The sequence below is a fragment of the Urocitellus parryii genome, chromosome 7 (genome assembly GCF_045843805.1).
Source record: "Urocitellus parryii isolate mUroPar1 chromosome 7, mUroPar1.hap1, whole genome shotgun sequence".
Classification (NCBI taxonomy): Eukaryota; Metazoa; Chordata; class Mammalia; order Rodentia; family Sciuridae; genus Urocitellus; species Urocitellus parryii.
In genome coordinates, this window is record NC_135537.1 from 84,472,233 (window position 1) to 84,493,688 (window position 21,456).

Sequence of the window (21,456 nt, forward strand, 5' to 3'; positions counted from 1 at the left end):
CATATAAAATAAGTTTGAGACACACCCACTCTAGCACCTGGCTGTCAATAGAGGTGCAAGGCAGCTGGGTTGTGACTTGGCAAAGTTCCACCAGGAAGCAGAAGGCAACCATTCTTCACCTGCCACACCCACATGCTTTCTGGCCCCAACACACACCAACTGTAAAACAGACACATCCAGTGTCCTAGTTGGAATTCCTTGTTCACAATGGTTGCTAATCTTTTTGTATATTAATCACAACAAACTGTCCAGTGGTGCCCAATTTGTAGGGAGGAATTGGGGGAACACAAAGCTACTGAAAGGGCTTAAGTGTCATCTAAGCACCACCTCAACCAGGAATTTCTAGCCTGGTCCAGAAAGCAGAGAGGACTTGAAGTTTCTGTGACCACACAGGATACCAATCTTCCTGGTAAAAAAACCCAAGCTTCCATCGAGCCCTAAATGGGTCCATGACCACACAAAGGCACCAGTGGACTGACTGGCCCTCTGTACTGCAGCCATCTTTGCCAGGGCGGTTTCCTCTCAGGACACCCAGGCTGCCACCAGCCCCAGGATACACTGCTGTCTGGCTGCATACTCCTGCACTGTGCTGTCCACCAGCCTTCCAGAGAGCTGTGTCTGCCCCCAAACCTGACCATGGAGGCTACTTGTTTTAAATTTGTAAGTTTATATTACACAAACTAACAAAACAAAGTTTTTTTAAACTCCTTCAAAATCTAAGGTGAAGGCTGGGCTGTGGCTCAGTGGCAGAGCACTCGCCTTCCATGTGTGAGGCACTGGGTTTGATTCTCCGTACCACATATATAAACAAAATAGAGACATTATGTTCATATATAACTAAAAAGGGTTTTTTTTAAAAAAGTAAATAAAGTAAGGTGAAAACTCTGAATAGTTAAAGAATAAAGGAAATTTGTCTTATAAAATGTTTTCAAGTTGCATAGATAAGAAAAGTATGACAGAATGCACGAAAATACACAGGTACTGCCTCAGACTGCACCTAAGTAAGTTCTTGCTTCTACTGAGAAAAACAAACTTGCAGAAAATATGTGGTTCAGCCAGGCATGGTGGCACACACCTATGACCCCAGCAACTTGGGAGGTTGAGGCAGGATGATCTCAAGTTCAAGAGACCAGTCCCAGCCTCAGCAACTTAACAAAGCCCTAAGCAACTCAGCGAGACCCAGTCTCTAAATAAAAAATAAAAAAGGTTGGGGATGTGGCTCAGTAGTTAAATGTCCCTGGGTTCAATTCCTGGTAAGAAAAGAAAAGATGTGGTTCACACAGGACAATTCAACAGAGGTGCAACTGGGGAGGATCGAACTCAGGGGCACTCAATCACTAAGCCATATCCCCAGCACTTCGTATATTTTATTTAGAGACAGGGCCTCACTAAGTTGCTTGGGGCCTCGCTAAATTGTTGAGGCTGGCTTTGAACTTCAGATCCTCCTGCTTCAGCCTCCTGAGCTGCATAGATAAGAAAAGTATGACAGAATGCACGAAAATACACAGGTACTGCCTCAGACTGCAGTGCCACCACATGTGGCATGTGCCACCACACCCAGTTTAACAAAGGCTTTTGATCCCTGGAACTAAACTCAAAGCAATGACTGGCCTCTAAATGAAGACCAGTAAAGGAATGTATATTTGTGTTTTAAATTTTAAAAAAGAAACAAACAAAAAAATCACACATATTCCCATGTCCATTTCATAGACCTAACATTATGGAATTTTAGGACTTGTGGTCTCAAGTCTAACAGATAAGAGGATTTTTTTATTATTGTTTTTTGCATTACAATTCTTAATACACCTTTATACCACAATTTATCATATCTCTGTATACAAGATAAGAGGATTTTTACTGTTCTGTTCTACATATTTCTATCCTCTATTGTTATTAATAAAATATAAATTCAAGGAAAAATCATTTGTCTGATATTCATTCTCTGAACAACAGCAATCTTTGGCTTTGACTTGGAACTCAGAGCATGACTGTTTTCTGAAATCAGTACCTTTGGAATTTTGGCTCCTAAGTCCTGATACTGTTTGGGGTTCTTCAAGAAATTCACAAACTCCATAATTTCCAGTTTGGCCTCTTCACAGCCAGCCACATCTGCAAACCGCACATTGATGTTGTGCTTTAGGATCTTGGCTGTTGTCTCACCAACGCTGAAGAGGCCCCCTCCTCGTCCGCTGCGCCTGGCCCCCATTGGACCCCTTTTCACAGCATAGAGCAGGATGCCAACCAGGAGAAGAGTAGGCACCAGGCTTCGCAGGAAAGAGCTGAGAACCAAGGAGACCATTCATCATGTCAGCAGCATCACCTTCAACAGGAAGAGTAACCCACTCTAGAATTTGCTGCACAAAAGGGCACTCTTCTTGAAGAGTGTCAAGGTCTGTCTATAAATTCGGCCTCCCCAGTTCTAACAGCACTGATGCCCCAACCCACGTCTCCCTCAGGAGGAGCTGCAGACCCCATGTAGCTCCTCACAGGTGAGGTCCACAGACCAGTCCCATCACAGCACAATACTTGCTCCTACACTCTCCAGAGGCCCAATCCCACCACCCCTCAAGGTGGCTCTAGTCACTGTCAGCTCTTAGAACACACCTCAGCTCCAACCAGTAGTCCTGGCAACTGAGCCAGTAAGAACAAAACCCCAGTCGCCATACGCAGCAGTACCCCAAGGAACACTCAGGAGCTGCACCAGGAGACTGAGGCCCCGCAGGCCTCCCCACCAGCACTTGTAAGTCACCTCCAGAGCCCTGTCTGCCTCACTGCTAGGGTGTGAATGTCATCTCCCATACTCACGTTGGAACCCAACTGTATAAGGCGAAGGCCATTCAAGAGGCAACTGATGGTGAGAGCTGGGCCCTCATGAAGGGATTAAGGTCACCACAACAGAAGTGGGTTAGTTCTGGGGGATGGGTCAGTCATAAAAATGGCAAAGTTCAGTCCTACCATCCCTCTCATCCTCTCTCCCCTGCACATTATGATGCAGCAAAGACCCTTGCCCAGATATGGCCCTTCAGCCTTGGACTCCAGACTGTAAGACAGTTTCCTTTCTTTACAAATTACCCACTCTCTGGTCTTCTGTCACAGCAGCAAAAAATGGTAAGGCACTCACCTTCCTCATTCTCAATGCAATTCCCACTCTGCCCTGTCTAGAAGAAACCAACTAAGCCATCACCACACTGACTCTTCATACCCTCCTGGCTAAAGCTGGTCCTGATCTCAAACTCTACCCATTCAGTTTCCAAGCTGGAGGAGGGCCAGAGCAATGATGTCCCTATGTAGTAAATATGAGAGCAGGACAACATTTGTGTGCTGTCCTGGGATGCACACAGGAGCATTAGAGATGGGTCTGCCCTCAAGTCCACAAGCATGGCAGGAACACACTGGGGGCGGAATGCAGGTTCAGAGAGCAAGCTGACACAGGATCTGTGGGAAGCAAGTCTGTCTGTGTGCAAGTGAGCAGAGACTGCTCACCTGGATTTTTGACTCAACGGTTCAGTGGGAGTCAGGGTGCAGGGATCACAGCACACTTTCAAAGAACTCCCACAGGGTTCTATTGCACAGTGGAATCTGCACTACAGTAATGTGCTACAACACATAGCATCTTTGTCTTATTCTTCCCATTTAATGCTTTTTAAAGGTTACCTAGATAAATATTTCTTTGCTTCAATTATCTTCTCATTAAGACCTACGCTAAACCATGGCATATATCTGCAACCCACTTAACTGGAAGGCTAAGGCAGGAAGATCTCTTGAGCCCAGGAGTTTGAGATCTGCCTGGGCAAGACTCCACCTCAAAAAAGTAAATATAAAATTTTAAAAATTAAGCCAGACCAAATGAATATATACTCTTTTACTACTGACACTGTAAAGATTAGCACATACTATGACATACTTGGGGGAAAAAAATTCCTAAAGAGATTCAACAGTATTTGTTTTGTGTTCAGAATCAGAGACCCAAGAATAAAGTGTCTCATGTCCACCTCACCCCTGCCACTCACCCGTCACTCTCAGTGGTGTAGACCACAGCAACCTGGTAGGTTGGCTCAATCCCCAGTTCCCACTGAGCAGATTCTAGGTTCCGCTCAAAGGTGTCAACACTGCCGATGTTAAAACACACGTACCTCTGCAGAGACCAAGAGCAAGTTTAGGCGCACCTCTGTGTTCCCCTGAGACTTGCTCTAACATACACATACACACACACACACACACACACACACACCTGTCCATTCCCATTTACCAACTTCTCTTCCAACCAAGCCTCTTCTCCTAGCCCCTATCTCCACACATGGACAAATCCCACCCTGTGGCAAGCTCCAATGGTAACTACACAAACAGCAGACACTCCCTCATTTCGGATCCCACAAAATTATAGGCTTTAAGTTCTAGATGAAATGCTGTGATAACTGCCTGAGGTCTGCCTTTGACCTTCCGTCTTTGTCTTTTTATTCTTTCCTCTTCCCAAACCTTGATAAGTGGTTCTCACATGTTACTTGGCAAAACTGAACCTTAATAATGCCTGGGTCCAGCCAATACTCTTCTGAGGGCAACAGAGGGAAGGCACTTACTCATACAGGGTTTACACTGAAGCCTGAGCAGTACTTCACCCAACTCAGCACCCCAAGGGAAAAACACACAAGAGAAGCTCTGCTGGTGCCACATGGTCCTTTGCAGTCAGCAAGCCACAGTCCACTGTCAAGGAGTGGCTGGCAGCAGAAAGTAAGAGGAAAGGAAAAAATCCCGAATCAGGAATGAGAACAAAAGTCAAAGATCAGGAGACAAACAGAACTGTCTTAGAACACATCATGATGTGCTGTTCTCCTGGGGTATCTCCTGGAAAAACAAAACTGAGCCATGAAGGACACCCACCAGCAGGACTGACTCTTGGGGCACCACCTGTCTCCTGCAAGGGCATACCACCACAGCACCTTCCCAGGCAGACTAAGTTCGCTCACCAGACCTCTGGCCAGGTAATACTGAACAAAGTGTTTCCAGGTGATCTCTTTTCCAGGATCTCGAAAATTGAAGTAGAAAAATCCCACAGATACACCTGCACCCAAAATGGCCAGATTTCGGAAATCCTTGTCATCCCAGGGGAACTCGCCCTGTGGAAGAAAAGATAACAAATTTTGCAATTAAATGCAGGTGTTTCTTTCTTTTGATTATATGTTTGTTTTTCACAATACTGGAGATCAGACCTAGGTCCTGGCTCAGCTAAGCCAGAGCTCTACCCTTGAGCCATCATGAACAACGAAACTTCTCCTCTCAGATGTTGGAGTTACCAAACCCTGCCCTCCTATGGTACCCAAGGGGGACCAAGCCTGTGGGAAAGCTCAGATGCTGCTCTCAGCAGGAAAGACCTGCACACTGTGAACAGCACACCAAACCTGCTGCTCACCAGAGGCCCCAGGAGAAGCAGCAAACCCACCAAGAGCTCTGCCTTTGCAACATCACATAGCATGTCCTCTTACCTGCAACTCTCAAAGTGCAGACAGAAATCTTGGCACGTTTTAAAAAGTTTGTTTCTTCTAATCTCTGTGTGTTGGAATTCGACCCCCAAGGTGATGGCAGTAAGAAATGGGGACTTGGTGATGACACCACAAGGGCTCCAATTTCATGGATGAGATTAGTGCTCTTACTAAACGGCAGGAGGGAAGTCTGTCCCTTCCACCACAGGAGGACACAGTACTGGTCCCACTGAAGGAAGTCATGTTCAAGACACCACGATCTATTAGTTGAGGGCAAGCCCTCACCAGACTCTGGACCTGCCAGCACCTTGACCCTGTACTTCCCAGCTTCCATAATTATGAACAATAAATTTCAAACTATTTAAAAACCATCCAGTCTAAGGTATTTTGTCATGGCAGGAACAGACTGAGACAAGTGTGATGCAGTCTCAGTCATGCAGCAACAGCACCCCTGGAGAAGTGACAGGTGTCTGGGTCTGGCACACTCAGATGCACACAAACCTTCTGCATCCGTTTCCACCAACCAAAGTCATCCTGCCTCCCTCCTCTCTTGTTTCCATCTCCTCCAGGCTCAGCATTCTTTAGTTCACCAGAGTCTAGGAAAAAACAAAGTGTGACTTCACAAAATAATTATATATATTTTTCACAGAAAGAGGACTCAGAGAACAGAGTAACGTCTTCCATCATAAATTTTTAATTACCCTGGCGCCTTTCAGAAACAAACAGCAGACAGGAAAAGGAAGATGCCAGGAGACACTGCTGAGAAGTAGCTTCCGATACATCTAAAATCCCTCCAATTTGCCCTTGCTGGCTTCAGACCTGAGCTTTAATGACAAATCATTTTTAGCTAATAAACATGGCTGTAATTAGGGGAGAGGAAGGAAGAAAGAAAAGCAAGATGTAGGCTGGCACAGGTAGTCCCTACTCCAGAGAACCAGAACACAGGCCACCTCCCCTCAGGCACAGTTCATCTCTCAGGAAAACCTGGACCCGTGGGTACATTTTGTGACAGTAGGTAACATTAGGAGGTGGATTCCTGTGAGCCCCTTCTACAGCAATCATACAAGTTCCAGGACAAAATAAGCCAGGACACAGGTAGCCCCCCTTCTATATACACTGCCACACCAACAATCCAAAACAATTCCATGCAAGACTAGAGAAGGCCAGGAGGACCCAAGGAAGGGCAGAATGAATCATGAGAGTGTAAAATTTTGCACAAATTTTAAGGACAAAACACAAGTTTTCAAAAAATGTTCTGTTCATAGCAAAACATGTGGGCACACCTCCCATAATGCTTCTACCCATCTCTTCCTACTTAATGCTCACAGGTACCTAGGCAGAACACTTATTTTTGGTACCAGGGATTGAACTCAAGGGCACTCAACCACTGAGCCACTCTCTAGCCCTATTTTATATTTTATTTAGAAATTGGGTCTCACTGAGTTGCTCAGCGCCTTGCCCGTTGCCAAGGCTGGCTTTGAACTTGTGATTCTCCTGTCTCAGCCTCCTGAGCTGCTGGGATTGGATGTCCTCCTTGCACCCAGCAGCAGGAAACTTTTTGCAGGAGAAACAAATCTGACAAATACTGACTACACTGATCCCCAAAACCAATCCACATCATCAAGCCATGATGTAATTTATTTTTTTTATTTTAATATTTTTTTTATTTTTTTAAAGAGAGAGAGAGAGAGAGAGAGAGAGAGAGAGAGAGATTGATTTTTAATATTTATTTTTAGTTTGCGGAGGACACAACATCTTTGTTTGTATGTGGTGCTGAGGATCGAACCTGGGCCGCACGCATGCCAGGTGTGTGCACTACCACTTGAGCCACATCCCCAGCCCTTAATATTTTTTTTTAGATGTCTATGAACCTTTATTTTGATTTATCAAACTGACCCTTTTACCTTTTTTTGACACTGTTGATTTTTCTGAATCTGTGTTTCTTCTACTCCTCTTAAAGAATTTTTCAAATCCTTAGAGACAAAATGAAGGGGAAGTACTTTGAGAGAAAAGTCCCACTAAGAAAAGCAACACTATAGTCAAATCAGCATGGAGCCATTATCTTCAGTCTTGCTTCCTTACTTACCCCACTCAACACACAGCCCAGGGTCCTAACACTGGCATAGGACTGAAGAGCCCCTGCCAGATCTCTAGGTGCTTTTGAGAGCACTAAGCCAGGGCCCACAGCCTGCTCTGAAGAGCAGGGCTCTAACTGGTTCAATGTGCTCCAAGATGACTACAGCTTACATACCATATCATCTGTCTACTTTTCAAATACGAGGCTTGACTGGCTCTCAGAATCACACATGCAGAATAAAGGTTTACTACCACGCCTTCCAAAAGATTCACCAAGCACCTTTCTTCTGAAAAGAGTTCCTTTTTCCAGTCTCTCTAGATATCAAAACAGTAAAGGCATGAAGATGATGTATTGTGGCTCACTATGCAAACTAGGAAAGATGGCAAGGGGGACCTCCTAGTTGTCATGCCCCTTGCTCCCTGCTTAGTCACTGTGGGAGGAGACACTCTGAAGAAGCTTCACTGGTCCCTGCAAACCTCATATTGCTAACTTAGAAAAGACAGGCAAGTACCTTTGGATGGTTCTGAACACAGCCACCAGGAAAATGGCCCCAGTCTCCCCTGCAGAGCCAGCTTCTGACAACGGATCCCGTGGTGGCACTGAAAGAGGACAGAGAATTAGCAGATGACCTGCCTTTGCAACACAGTGCAGCATTTCCTCACAGTGGTTCCAAGAGACAGGATGTGGGCTGAGTATCAGCTTGCTGCCCTTCTTTATCTGCTTAAATATGCATTAAAAATCTAGTTGAGGGTTGGGGCTGTAGCTCAGTGATGGAGTGCCAGCCAAACACATGTGAGGCACTGAGTTCGATCCTCAGCACCCCCATTAAAATAAATAAATATTTTTAAAAATAGTCGAAACAGGGCAAACATAAAGTATATTCACTGCAGAAATGCTTGATGAATTTGTACAGCTACTGCGTCCAAAAGCAGGGGAGGGAACTGACCACTTTTTGCATAAGACCTTAACCCTAACTAATGCAGCTCAAAACCAAACATGATTCTAAGACTCAAATCTCACAAAATTAAAATACTGAGGCTTGGCCTGAAAGCACATGCCTGTAATCCCTGCTACTCAGAAGGATAAGGACAGAGGATAACAAGTTGGAGGCCAGCCTGGGCAACTTAGCAAGATCCTGTCTAGAAACAAACAAACAAAAAAAGGTTTAAGGTTGTTGGTTGTTACTCAGAGGTAGAGCCCTGGATTCAATCCTCAGAATTGGGGGGGAAAAAGAAAATTTGAGGAGGATATATCTCAGTGATATGCTTGCCTACCATGTGTGAGGCCCTAGGTTTGATCCCTAGCACTATAAAAAACAAAATAATAAGGAAAAAATACTGAAAGAATCTTATGATTTATTTTTGATCAGCTAGGAGGTTAATGTTTGTCAGGTCAAGAAGGCACACAATTTTCTAGAACCTCTGTATTTCTTCAACCCTCAGGGAGGAAAATGCCAATTTTTACCATGAGCTGCTAACCTTACCTGATACATGAGTTAAGGACAAAACTAGAGGCAATTTAGATTTTTCATTAATTCAATTCAAAAGCCACAAGAAAAACTACCAAAGTAAAAGGCAACACGCTGTTTAAAAAAAAAATTTAAGCACATTCAATAACCCAGTATTAAGTGTATTCAACAAAATTCTAACATAACTGAAGAATTTGGATTGTATCCAATATTTTATTATACTGAAACTAGACCAATAGGTGATAACACCCATGTTATTTCAGCTGTCAACATGACGAAGAAGCAAGCTTTGTAGACTATCACTCTAAAGTAAATCCATCCCCCCATTGGTAAAGTGCTAATTTATTTATCCAAACAACCTATCAACAGCCTCAGTGGACTAAAAAATAAAATAAGCCATAAAAAAGATATTAAAATCAGGGTAAACCTAAACAAGCAAGTTCAGAAAGGAAAGACTGGTAGAAAAGGTGATGATGTCACATCATCAAGAGTAAAGAGTGTCAGGTAGACAAGGACTTTTGCTGCAGCAAGTCCTCTCAGCACCTTTTTTGAGGATGGTACATACACACTGAACAACAAAAAATGGCTCTATGTTACCCTGATGTTACTCTGGAATCAAAGCTGCGGGTCAACAGGGAATCCAGACAAAAGGTACAAGACGTCACTACTGGATAGTGGCCAGATATGTCTTAGTGACTTCATCCAATCCTTACAACCTAGCCTAAGAAAGTAGGTAGAAAAGCAAAAATTAAGACAACTGGTAGCAGGAGGTGTGTAATGACAATTCTGGTTCCCAAATCTTCTCTGGTTTCTCTAAGATCATCTCAAAGTAGGAAGCAATTTTGGCACTAGTAACTAATTTCATAGATACTGAGAGGTGTATACCCTAGAGGTAGAAAATATGACCCTTTGGGCCTCCAAAACTTCATAAAACAACCAATTCCTCTGTTTCAAATCATGATTTAGTTCTGTGATTTGGTAGGAAACACAGGTCAAATTTAGTTCTCACTGTAAATGTAAACATACAGATTTTTAATTTGTTTTTGGCACCAGGGATTGATCCCAGGTGCATTCTACCACTAAAATACACCCCTAGGCCTTTTTTCGACAGCGAGTGCGGCCCCGCCGCCCGGCCCCTCCCCCGCCCGGCCCACCGCCCACAGCCCACCCCCCTCGCCACCTGGCACTGTCCGCCGCCCAGCCCGGCCCACAGGATGTCTTCACCTCTCGACTGCGAGTGCGGCCCCGCCCGGCCCACCGCCCCGCCCGTGCCGCCCCCGGCCTCCCCCGCCGCCGCCCGGCCTCGCCCGCCTCCCGGCCCCCTCCCGCCGCCAGCCCCCCCCCCCACCGCCTGGCCTGGCCCGCCGCCCGGCCCGCTGGATGGCGTCACCTCGACAGCGAGTGCGGCCCGGCCCACCCCGCCGCCCGGCCAGCCGCTCGGACCCCCTTCCCCCGCCTGGGCCTCCCCCGCCGCCTGGCACGGCTCGTCGCCCGCCCCCACCCCCCCCTCCCCCCGCCGCCCAGCCCGGCCCGCAGCCCGGCACGCCCCCCCCCCCCCCCGCCGCCCGACCACCTCCCGCCGCCCGACCCCCGCACCGCCCTCTCCGCCTGACCCCCGCCCAACCCCCGCACCCCCCCCCACCGCCGCATGGCCCAGCCCGCAGCCCAGCCCGCCAGATGGCATCACCTCGACAGCGAGTGCGGCCCCGCCCGGCCTACCGCGCCGCCCCGCCCACCCCGCCTCCCGGCCACTCCCCCGCCCAGCCAGCCGCCCGCCCCGCCTCCCGGCCCCTCCCCCGCCCGGCCAGCCGCCCGCCCCCCCCTCGCCACCTGGCCCGGCCCGCCGCCCGGCCCGGCCCGCCGGATGGCTTCACCTCCACTGCGAGTGCGGCCCCGCCCGGCCCACCGCCCCGCCCCGCCGCCCGGCCCCTCCCCCGCCCGGCCCGCCGCCCGGGCCCCCCCCCGCCGCCCGGCCTCCCCCCCCCCCCCCGCCGCCCGGCCCCCCTGCCGCCGCCCGGCCCCCCTGCCGCCGCCCGGCCCCCCCCTCCCCCCGCCGCCTGGCCTGGCCAGCCGCCCGGCCCGCTGGATGGCGTCACCTCGACAGCGAGTGCGGCCCGGCCCACCCCGCCGCCCGGCCAGCCGCTCGGACCCCCTCCCCCCGCCTGGGCCTCCCCCGCCGCCTGGCACGGCTGGTCGCCCGCCCCCACCCCCCCTCCTCCGCCGCCCAGCCCGGCCCGCAGCCCGGCCCGCCCCCCCCCCGCCGCCGCCCGACCACCTCCCGCCGCCCGACCCCCGCACCCCCCTCTCCGCCCGACCCCCACCCGGCCCCCGCACACCCCCCCCACCGCCGCATGGCCCAGCCCGCAGCCCAGCCCGCCAGATGGCGTCACCTCGACGGCGAGTGCGGCCCCGCCCGGCCCACCGCGCCGCCCCGCCCGCCCCGCCTCCCGGCCCCTCCCCCGCCCGGCCAGCCGCCCGCCCCGCCTCCCGGCCCCTCCCCCGCCCGGCCAGCCGCCCGCCCCCCCCTCGCCACCTGGCCCGGCCCGCCGCCCGGCCAGGCCCGCTGGATGGCTTCACCTCCACTGCGAGTGCGGCCCCGCCCGGCCCACCGCCCCGCCCCGCCGCCCGGCCCCTCCCCCGCCCGGCCCACCGCCCGGGCCCCCCCCCCGCCGCCCGGCCTCCCCCCCCCGCCGCCCGGCCCCCCTGCCGCCGCCCGGCCCCCCCTCCCCCCGCCGCCTGGCCTGGCCAGCCGCCCGGCCCGCTGGATGGCGTCACCTTGACAGCGAGTGCGAACCCACCCGGCCCACCGCACACCCGAGCCGCCCCGCCCCGCCCGGCCCCCCGACGGCCCCTCCCCCGCCGGCCCGCCGCCCGGCCCCTCCCCCACCCGGCCCGCCGCCCGCCCCCCCTCGCCACCTGGCCCAGCCCGCCGCCCGGCTTCACCTCAACTGCGAGTGCGGCCCCGCCCGGCCCACCGCCCCGCCCACGCCGCCCCGCCTGCCGCGCCGCCCGGCCCCTCCCCCGCCCGGCCCGCCGCCCGCCTCCCCCCCCCCACCTGGCCCGGCCTGCCGGATGGCTTCACCTAGACTGCGAGTGCGGCCCCGCCCGCCCCTCCCCCTCCCGGCCCGCCGCCGGCCCCTCCCCCCCCCGCCCGCCGCCCAGCCCCCCCCCCCACCTGGCCCGGCCCGCCGCCCCGCCCGCGCCGCCCCGCCGCCCGACCCCTCCCCCGCCCGGCCCGCTGCTCGGCCCCCCCTCCGCCGCCCGGTTCCCCCCGCCGCCCCCCGCCGCCCCCCGCCCCCTGGAAGAGATGGTAGAGACTGACATGAACCAGTTACTGTGATCCATGAAGAAGATCTTTCAAATGAGAAAGTGATGCAGCTGGAACTGGAGCAGGCAGCAGGACAGGAAGTGGGTCCTCCCTACATCAGCTGACCACAGAATTGTCTGCAGCCTTTTCACATTTTGAAGCTGACTTGCAGGTCCTTTCCAGTAACAGCTCTAATGATAAGTGAAAATTTAAAGTGTCAAGAATAATCAATGGCACAATTAGTTTCTACCAGGAATTATTTGAGAACCAGCAGGTTCTTTATCAAAATAAAAGCCAAAAGCACAAATATACTTCAGTGTTGAGATGCAGATAGACCTCTGGGCTTCCAGATGTTTTATATGCATAAACTTTCTGCTGGTATTTCCTTTTTTTTCCCTAGATGTAGACGGACACAGTATTTTTGTTTTATTTTTATGTGGTGCTGAGGCTCAACCCAAGACCTCACACATGCTAGGCAAATGCTCTAACACTGAGCTCCAACTCAGAAAGGTATTTCCTTTTTCACAATTTGAAGTATCAGATTTTGTCATTAAAACTGTATTTACCTCTGTGAAAACAGTTTTTTATTTACATCAGGAAAAAAAGAGAAAACTTGCAAAGAGGAGACTAGCCTTTTCAGACATTAGAGCACAAGATCAAGGCCCCATAATTAAAGCAGTGTGAAAGTCAGGCTTATGGATGGGAACAGAGAGTTCAGACATGGATGCAGATAGATTTTGCAAAAGATAGTTCAAGATAACTGGTTGACCGTTTGGAGGAACATAAAATTAGATCTATACCTCACAAAATATGCTCAAAACAGACCAGGAATCTGAAGAGAAATGTGAAACCATGCAAGTGTACGTGAGTGAATTTCTCTTCTTTTTTAGAAACGGGGTCTAGCTGTTACCCAGCTAGCTGGTCCTGAACTTCTGGGCTCAAATGACCCTCCTGCCTCAGTCTGCTGAGCCTAGAACTTGAAGCACACACACCACTCCCAGAAGTGGATGCCTTTTAACCTAGGTATAGGGAAAATTTTTCAATGACTTGAAGCCCAGATTAAGTGAAACAAAATATTAATCAATTTTGGCCATATAAAAGTATAATCAAAATAAAACATTTCCATGGGAATGCAAACAAGGTCAAAAGGTATTGAGAAACTGAAAGAAAATATTTGCAAGATATTTCACGATAAATGGGCTAAATCCCTAACTTGCAAAGAATTCTTAAAGATTGAGAGGGAAAATACTAAAAATCCAATAGAAAATTGGACAAAAGACAATTCATGGGGCTGGAGATATGGCCCAAGTAGTAGTGTGCTTGCCTGGCATGTGTGAGGTACTTCAGCACCACATAAAAAAAAGACAATTCATAAATAAATTAGATTCTGAAATATGAAAAGAAGTTCAATCATACTTGTAATTAGAGAAATACAAATTAAAGCTACACATTGTTTCTCATTACCTTCTTGCATATATCAGAATGTGTGTGCCAGGCACGGGCATGGGCCCATTAGTCCCATCTATTCAGAAGGCTTGAATTCAAGACCACCCTTTGTGGCTTAGTAAGAAAAAAAAGAGGCACATGAGGACACAGAAAACAGGTTGAAAGGCTAGCCTAATCAGGGACATTATGATTTCAGTAAAGAACTCAATGAGTAAAGTAGAAACTCGAGGATATAAAAAGAGAAATAGAACTCTTCCAGATAATAGTCAACTTATAAATGTAGGTAGAATGACAATTAGTCAATCATCAATTGGTAGTGAACATCATTAGAATTGTTCTTCAAAATAATTCGTCTGGGGGCTGGGGAATGTAGCTTTGTAGTAGAACACATGCCTAGCACATGTGAGGTCCCTAGGTGTGATTACCAACATCCACCACCAAAAAAAAGTCTGATGCACCTTTCAAAAATATCAGTGTTTGGTCATATTAAAGGCTAAAGAGACTGGGCAACAGAATGTAGTCTGAGATTTGGGAGAAGGAAACCAGGTTGACTATAAAATAGAAAACTTGCAAAATCTGAATAAGATTTGCTATAAGTTTTATAGTACTGTGTCAGTATTAATTTCCTTTGATGGTTGCACTATGGCCATGAAAGGCAGTGTCTCTGTGGAGTGGGTATACACACATATGCACAGAAAAGGAAGAGTATAGAAGCAAGCTGTTTGAAGCTTGATGTCCAATGTCTCAGAGCAGAATGTGTGAAGGAAGAAAATAGCATGTGGCGCCAGATGTTAACATTTAGAGAATCCAGGAGGGAGCAAATGGGGAGATTTTTACAACTTTCCTGTAAATTTCAATTTGCCAAAGTGAAAACATAAAAAGAAAAAAGCATAATCTGAAAGGGGGGAAATTGCACTCTCTATCACATGTCCCAAGTGCAACTTTAGCTACTGAGTTGTTGGAGGCACAGTCAGCATCCCAGTCCACAATTGCCCTGGAAATCCCTTCCTCTTACCCTTCTAAGGGTGCTCCAATAGAAGGAAAGAAGTAGATGTGCTCTTAGGCTTCTCTGGGGCAGAGAGTTGCAGCATACTAGTCCATCTGGATGCAGTTACATATGGATGATGTATAAAGACACTTTCTAAAGCAGAGTCCTGATGTAATCTGGATCATAGCCCCTTTGAGATCCTGTTCAAAACTGTAGATCCCATCTCTGCAGAAAAAAAAATGCATACCTAGAGTTTTCAATCTAATTTGGAAGGGGATTTATGAATCTCATGAAGACCATCCATTAATAACCCCTATTCAAGGGCCTTGAGCTGCAGTGAGGGCCTTTCTAATGGGTTTGGCTTGTGAAGATGGATGATGTTCCTGAGAGCCAGAATGGGACTCTGGATGAACATGTCATGATTATATGATGGGCCAGTCTACCACAGCTTGTTGTTGAGCCAGTCCTGAGGACTTAAGAGAAACATAGCTGCTATTTACAGAGCATTTTCTACATGGAAAGCACAGTGCCAAATGCTTCCTGGAGATTTGTGTGGTCATCCCAGCTCATCAAAATGAAGGCTGAGATAAATTATGCAAGTTCTCCACACACCACCAGAGAAGGCTCAGGTCTTGATCTGTCTGACACCATCTTAAGCACTTCTTCTTTTTTAATACCTTCATTTTATTTATTTATTTTTATGTGGTGCTGAGGATCGAACCAGGGCCTCGCAAGTGCTAGGCAAGCGCTCCGCTGCTGAGCCACAACCCCAGCCCCATCTTAAGCACTTTTTCCAACTTCACCCAAAACCAGGTACATTTAAGCCTGCTGGAGGGGAAGGCCATGAGGTTTCCTACCCCTGATGTTAGCTTTTATGTCAAACAACTCTGCTTTATCCCAGATTCACCACACACACCAGAGTCTAGAGAACACATTTAATGAGACACAGATGGTGGCATTACTGTGACTGGGCCTTCCTCAGGCCATCCATGTTCCACGCTATGAGTATCTTTGGGTGTAGTCTTCTATAAGATGCTGGCCATGCAAATCAACTTCTGGCTGTGGTTCTTCCTATCATGCTGTGACTAGTAGAAGGTCCCACACATGATTCTAATTAAAGACGACTGTCATCCAAAAAGGTAGAGAAGAGGTGTTAGGGGACAAGGTATAGAGGTGAGTTTAAAAAAAGCACAGTAGTAGTGGGAGGAGTGGGGAATATCTAAAAAGTGGGAGCCAACAGTTTGTCCAACAAATGCCAGCCTACAGATGTTTTCTAAGGACATAATACTTTGTAACTAGAATAACATGATGTTGACTACACAGGAGATTCAGGAATGACCAATATCCACGAGACAGAAATGTGATGCAGTAGTGATAGACATGCAGATTTAGGGGTATAGGAAAAGGGCACTTAGCCTTTGCCCCCCTCCCCATTCAATCCCAAAGAGAAAGGGGAAGCAGGATAGGGACCCACCACTGACCGGACCTCATGTCACACTCCTTAAAGAATTTCAACAGTGTCCCCTTGTCACTGTTCCACCCTGAGGTAGGTCAATACTACTTTACCCATTTTCCAGATGGGGAAACTGAGGCAAAACACAGAAAGCGCCTTGCCTCAAGCCAACTGGTGGCACAGCTGGACCAGGAGGGTGCTGTTTCACCCCCACCCCCAGAATGAGCCATCAAGCTGGGATGTGTCCTGCTGGCTGAAGTGTCTCTTGGGCTTAGCCACAGGTGATGGATAGCTATCACCTGCTCTCTGCCCACCACCTGTGTATGTCCAAAGCCAAGCACAGTCTAGGGTGGGCAGGAAAGTGACAGACAAAAGCATCCCCAGCTGTCCAGGGACACATGGCTAGGAGACCATGTCCTGACATCCCCTCCTGCAACATCCCCATCCCTAGGACCTGTAAAGTGCAAACCCCAAGGCTGGGAGTGGCTTTCCCACTGAAAAGCCTGGGTCCTACCCACCTTCCAGGTCTGGACATTCCTGCATGAGCTCTACACCTCCTGCTTCGTTCTTCCTTCAGCAAATATTCCCATTTCTCAGGCCTCAGGCCCCAAACCAAACTTTCTGGATGGTCATCTCTGAGCTCTCTGGAGCTCTTCACAGACTGGCAGCAAGACAAAGCTCCAGGGACAAATGTGATCCCAAGGAATGCCACACAGGCCTATTGTACCCAACTCCTTTACCTGACCTGGAACCTCCTCCAGGGACCCAGTTCCTGCTACACACCGGACGCTAGGACACCCTTCTTGGGCTGGGCCCACCACCACTAATCTCAGAGCACCAGGATAAGGGGGCTGGGCCAGAGCAAGAGCAGCAGCAAGCACACCCACCAGGAGAAGCCCCACAGCAGGAAGCCTCCCTTTCCTGATCAGGGAGGGCAGGGACCCAATGGACTGATGGCCCATGGACGACTTGGAAGAACCTCAGGTGGTGCCATGGACACAACCTTGAAGAGCCCCAGCCAGGGATCATCAGAAGCTCCCAAAGAGGCAAGGGACCAGAAGGGTTGGTCTTCAGGTAGAATCCAAAGCCTCTGCCAGAGCAGATGGAACAGGCCCAAGGCTGGATGTATGCAGCTGGCAGGCTCAGGTCTCACTGGCCACTCCTCTGAAGCCCTCTGGGGGTCTTTACGTGACCAGTTGCAGAGTGGTTTGGACAGGAGCAGGGAGGGACATCTCTAGAACCCAGAAGCCTTGGCCCTAGGGGATTGGGGAAGGCTGTGTCACTGGGGAAGTAAGAGGTCCTTCCCTATCCCCCTAGAAAGTCTCACCCTGACCAAGGAATACTCTTGTGGGGGTGGAGGGTAGGGGCTACACTGTTACCCCTCACAGCAGCACACCAAGTTAACAGCCAGGTGCAGATGCCCCAAGTCCAGCCAGCACCTGGAGATCATCAGTCCTGGTGGGCACTGCTCACCCACTTCTGGCCCAGCAGGAGTGAAGACATCCAAAGGATGCACCCAAAGGGTCTTCAGGGCAGAAACAGCACCCTGGCTTTGACAATGCCAGTGGGGTGGGTGACAGAAAGGCAGGTGGTGTGCCCAGGGCTCTAGGCATCTAAGTCTGGATCGGGCTCATGGAAGAGTGACTGCTTCCTCAAGTTGAGCCGGGCACACTTGGGGCAGGTGGTTGAGTTGTCGTAGTAGCAGTCCCTGGGGGCAGAAAGACAGGCTGGGACTCTGCATGTAAAATTATACCATGGGACTCTCACAGCCTCCTAAGTTAGCTTCTATTAACCCTCTATAAACACAGAAACAGGCTCACAGATGTTCAGTACCACAGGATAGGAGCAGGGTCTTCATCCAGGTGTCACTAACCTTGAGGCCCACGAAAGTGCCTCTGCTAAGGTCCACACATTACCCAACGCTGCAGGCTCCTAGTTAGTGGGGCTCAGCCAGGCAGTCACACCTAGGCTCCACACCTGTAGCTACTTGACTGTCTCTACCTGTTCATGCCACTCTGGTGCTTCTACCCATGGTTCTAAACTGTGTGTCAAGGCATGCCAGGGCACTGCAGAGAGTGTGTGGGGCTCTACAAGCTCATTTACTTCTTTGAAGAGAACACAGCAATATTTGAAGTCTGTGAGGCACATGCAGACTACTAGCTCAAGGGAATTTTGTGACTCCCTAGCTGTGTAGAGCTGAGATGTCATCAGTTGCTATGATAAACAGCAGATGCCCAGCAAAAATCAGTGTGGGCAGAACATGGGGAATAGTGTCCCACTTGACTTCAGGGCCCAGCATGTACACATGTATCATTAGTAGAAACTGATACTTATTGAACAACAAAATTCAAAATGCTTTTCTACTAATTTATGTGTATTACTTTTCCAAACAGCCACTAAATAAATCTTCAGGACATAAATCCTTATAACACTGTTTGTACATAGGTACTTAGGAATCAAAAGTGTTAGTTTTTTTTGTTTGTTTGTTTTTTTAAGTAACTGAGGCACTAAGGGTTTCAGGAACTAAAGCTTGGGAACATTTGGCCTGTACTGACCTGAAAGAGTGAATGCCACTGGTGCAGAAGGGAGCAAGTGCAGGGCCATCTGAGCTGCAGCAGTCCCTTCCCAGCTCCGTGGGCATTCATCCCTAATAGGATTTTTAATTTAGTCAGACACCAGGATCTAACTACGTATCTCAGAATCAGCCAAGGCCCAAAGGTCTGTTTCCCTGTCTCTCGGGGACAGCAGTGAGGCTAACACAGACCAGCCACAGCTGAGGGCAGACAGAGTCACAGCTGAGCTCAGCAACCAGTCTGAAGTTGGGTCCAGGCCACACCCACCTGTGGAAGATGGCTGAGCAGTCGGCACACACAGATGTGTGGCTGTCAAATGGGAACAGCACATCGCCCTCTCTGCAGAGCTCACACACGAACCCCTTGGCCTGGCACTGCTGGTAGGAAGGGGAAACAGTGTGGGAATTGAAGGTGGGCAGGTTGGTGCCAGCTTGGGCCATGGATATGCTGGACCCAGCTGCTGCTTCTGCCAATCCCAGCTCTTGAGTCTGGAGGGCCAAAGAGCAGCTTCATGGTCCCTCTGGTCCAGACCCCAACCATGGAGGGCTATGGAGACCCACCTCACAGTCCAGCTTGATGTGCTTGGCGAAGAGTGTGTGGGTCTCAGTGAGCGAGCAGCCCAGGCAGCCCACGTGGACATCCAACAGGTCCTGGATGGAGTACATCTCGTCATTCTCCACAAAGTGCTGCTGGTCCTGGAGCTGTGAGCCAGAAGATGTTACCCCAAGCACAGAGCAAGGGCCCTCCCCTACACCCAGGCCACTCCCATTGTCAGGGCTCAGGGTGCTGAGGAAGGTACCTGTGTGTGGGCTCAAGAACAGAATCCAGGAGCCTGGGGATGCCTAAGAGGGTCACGGAGCCAAGGCCATGTTTCTGGGTCTATATGCCCCTCTGATGCCCCTTCAGCCACAGTGGTGGTCCCACTACTCCCCTCTACCAGTACTTCCCAATTCTGGCTGTCCCTCTTCCTGGTCCCAGTTCCCCTGCTTGGCACCTGCCCCGCACTCCCTGTCCCCTTCCCTGCTTTCTCTTGTCCACTGTGCCTGTCTCTGACATACACTCATTTTTCTTGAATTCCTGACTGACGGTCACTCTCCAAGGGTACAGAACTCTCTTGCTTGTCCTATTCACTGTTTTCAGAATCCAGACCAGAGTCGTGAATGTTGGTTGAAGAATATACAGGCGGTTTATTCTAAATATTTCTTTTGGTTGCAGTTGAACACAAGACCTTTGTTTTATTCATTTATGTTTATGTGGTGCTGAGGATGGAACTTAGGGCCTCACAAATGCTAAGCAAGCCTTCTACCACTGAGCCACAGGCCCAGCCCTAAACAGGTGAGTTTTTTGTTTTTGTTTATTTTTTTAAAATATTTATTTATTTAGTTTTCAGCAGACACAAAATCTTTGTTTGTATGTGGTGCTGAGGATTGAACCCCAGCCTCATGCAGGCCAGGTGAGAGCACTACCGCTTGAGCCACATCCCCAGCCCCAAACAGGTGAGTTTTAAAACTTGTGTTTGGGATGGGGTTGTGACTCAGTGGTAGAGCGCTCGCCTAGCATGTGTGAGGCCCTGGGTTCGATCCCCAGCACCACATAAAATAAAATAAAGATATTGTGTTCATCTACAACTAAAAAATAAATGAAAAAATAAAATAAAACTTGTGTTCCTCCTGGGCTGGGGTTGTGGCTCACTGGTAGAGCACTCACCTAGCATGTGTGAGGCACTGGGTTCAATCCTAAGTACCACATAAAAATGTATAGATAAAAATTAAAGATATTAAAAAAAGACAACTTGTGTTTCTCCTGTGGGAGGAAGCTGGGCCAGGTTCACCCCCATGGAGACTCACATGAAGGTTGAAGGACATCTTACTCATCTGTTTCCAAAACTGAAATAATCAAAGAACACTGATTTTTCCTCCTCCATGAGGAGGTGACACCCACAAAAAAGCTAAATAAACAGAGTGGAGAATTCAGTGTCATTTGTTGTCTGTGCAGCAAAGACAGAGGCTCTGAGAGGGGAGGGAGAGTCCATGGCAGTGCCTGAAACAAAACATTTACCACGGAGCACAGAGCAAACAGATGTTGCATTTACCCTTCTGAGTACAAATGGAGCCTACAGATGTAATTCTTCTCCAACCACAATGTCAGCCTGGAAAAAGAGCATGACTCTGGCATCTGGTGGGGCCTTCCAGCTGATCAAACTGGTGGAGGCATCACACAGGAGGCAGAGCGAGTGTGCTAGCTGGGCCTCCCTTCCTCTTCTTATAAAGGCACTAATGCCATCACGGGGCCCATCCTCACAGCTTCATCTAATACTAATTAACGTATGAATTTGAGGATTGTTTTTGATACCTGAATATTCAGGGGACACATTCAAACCATAGAGTCTAGTTTGAAGAACCTGACCTAAGTGCACAAACTTTCCACCTAACTGAGTCAGGACTTAGCCCATCTATGAAGTTCAAGACTCCGTGCTTCCCTCTCCTCCCCTGTACTCATGGCTTTTGATTGCTGTCTCCCTGGGCCCAGGGTATCCACAGTTCCCATTCTTTCTTTCTACTGTGCCCAGCATTCTGCCTGGGTCTGCTCTAGGCTTGGGCCTGTCTGTTGGTGTGGGCCAGCATGCTCCCCAAATCCTGAGCATCAGTGGGGCCAGAGGAGAGCTTG

The 21,456-nt window shown here is 49.5% G+C and overlaps 1 protein-coding gene across 1 annotated transcript; it reads right to left on the reverse strand.

Moving 5' to 3' along the window:
• Nucleotides 1–17,821: 17,821 nt before the first annotated feature.
• LOC144256003 (differentially expressed in FDCP 8 homolog) lies at nt 17,822–20,654 on the reverse strand. The gene is made up of 4 exons (XM_077801192.1): nt 20,637–20,654; nt 19,350–19,490; nt 19,057–19,166; nt 17,822–17,924 (listed from the first exon to the last, which is right to left on the reverse strand). The coding sequence occupies exons 1-4, from the start codon at nt 20,652–20,654 to the stop codon at nt 17,822–17,824; spliced, it is 372 nt and encodes a 123-aa protein (XP_077657318.1).
• Nucleotides 20,655–21,456: the final 802 nt, after the last annotated feature.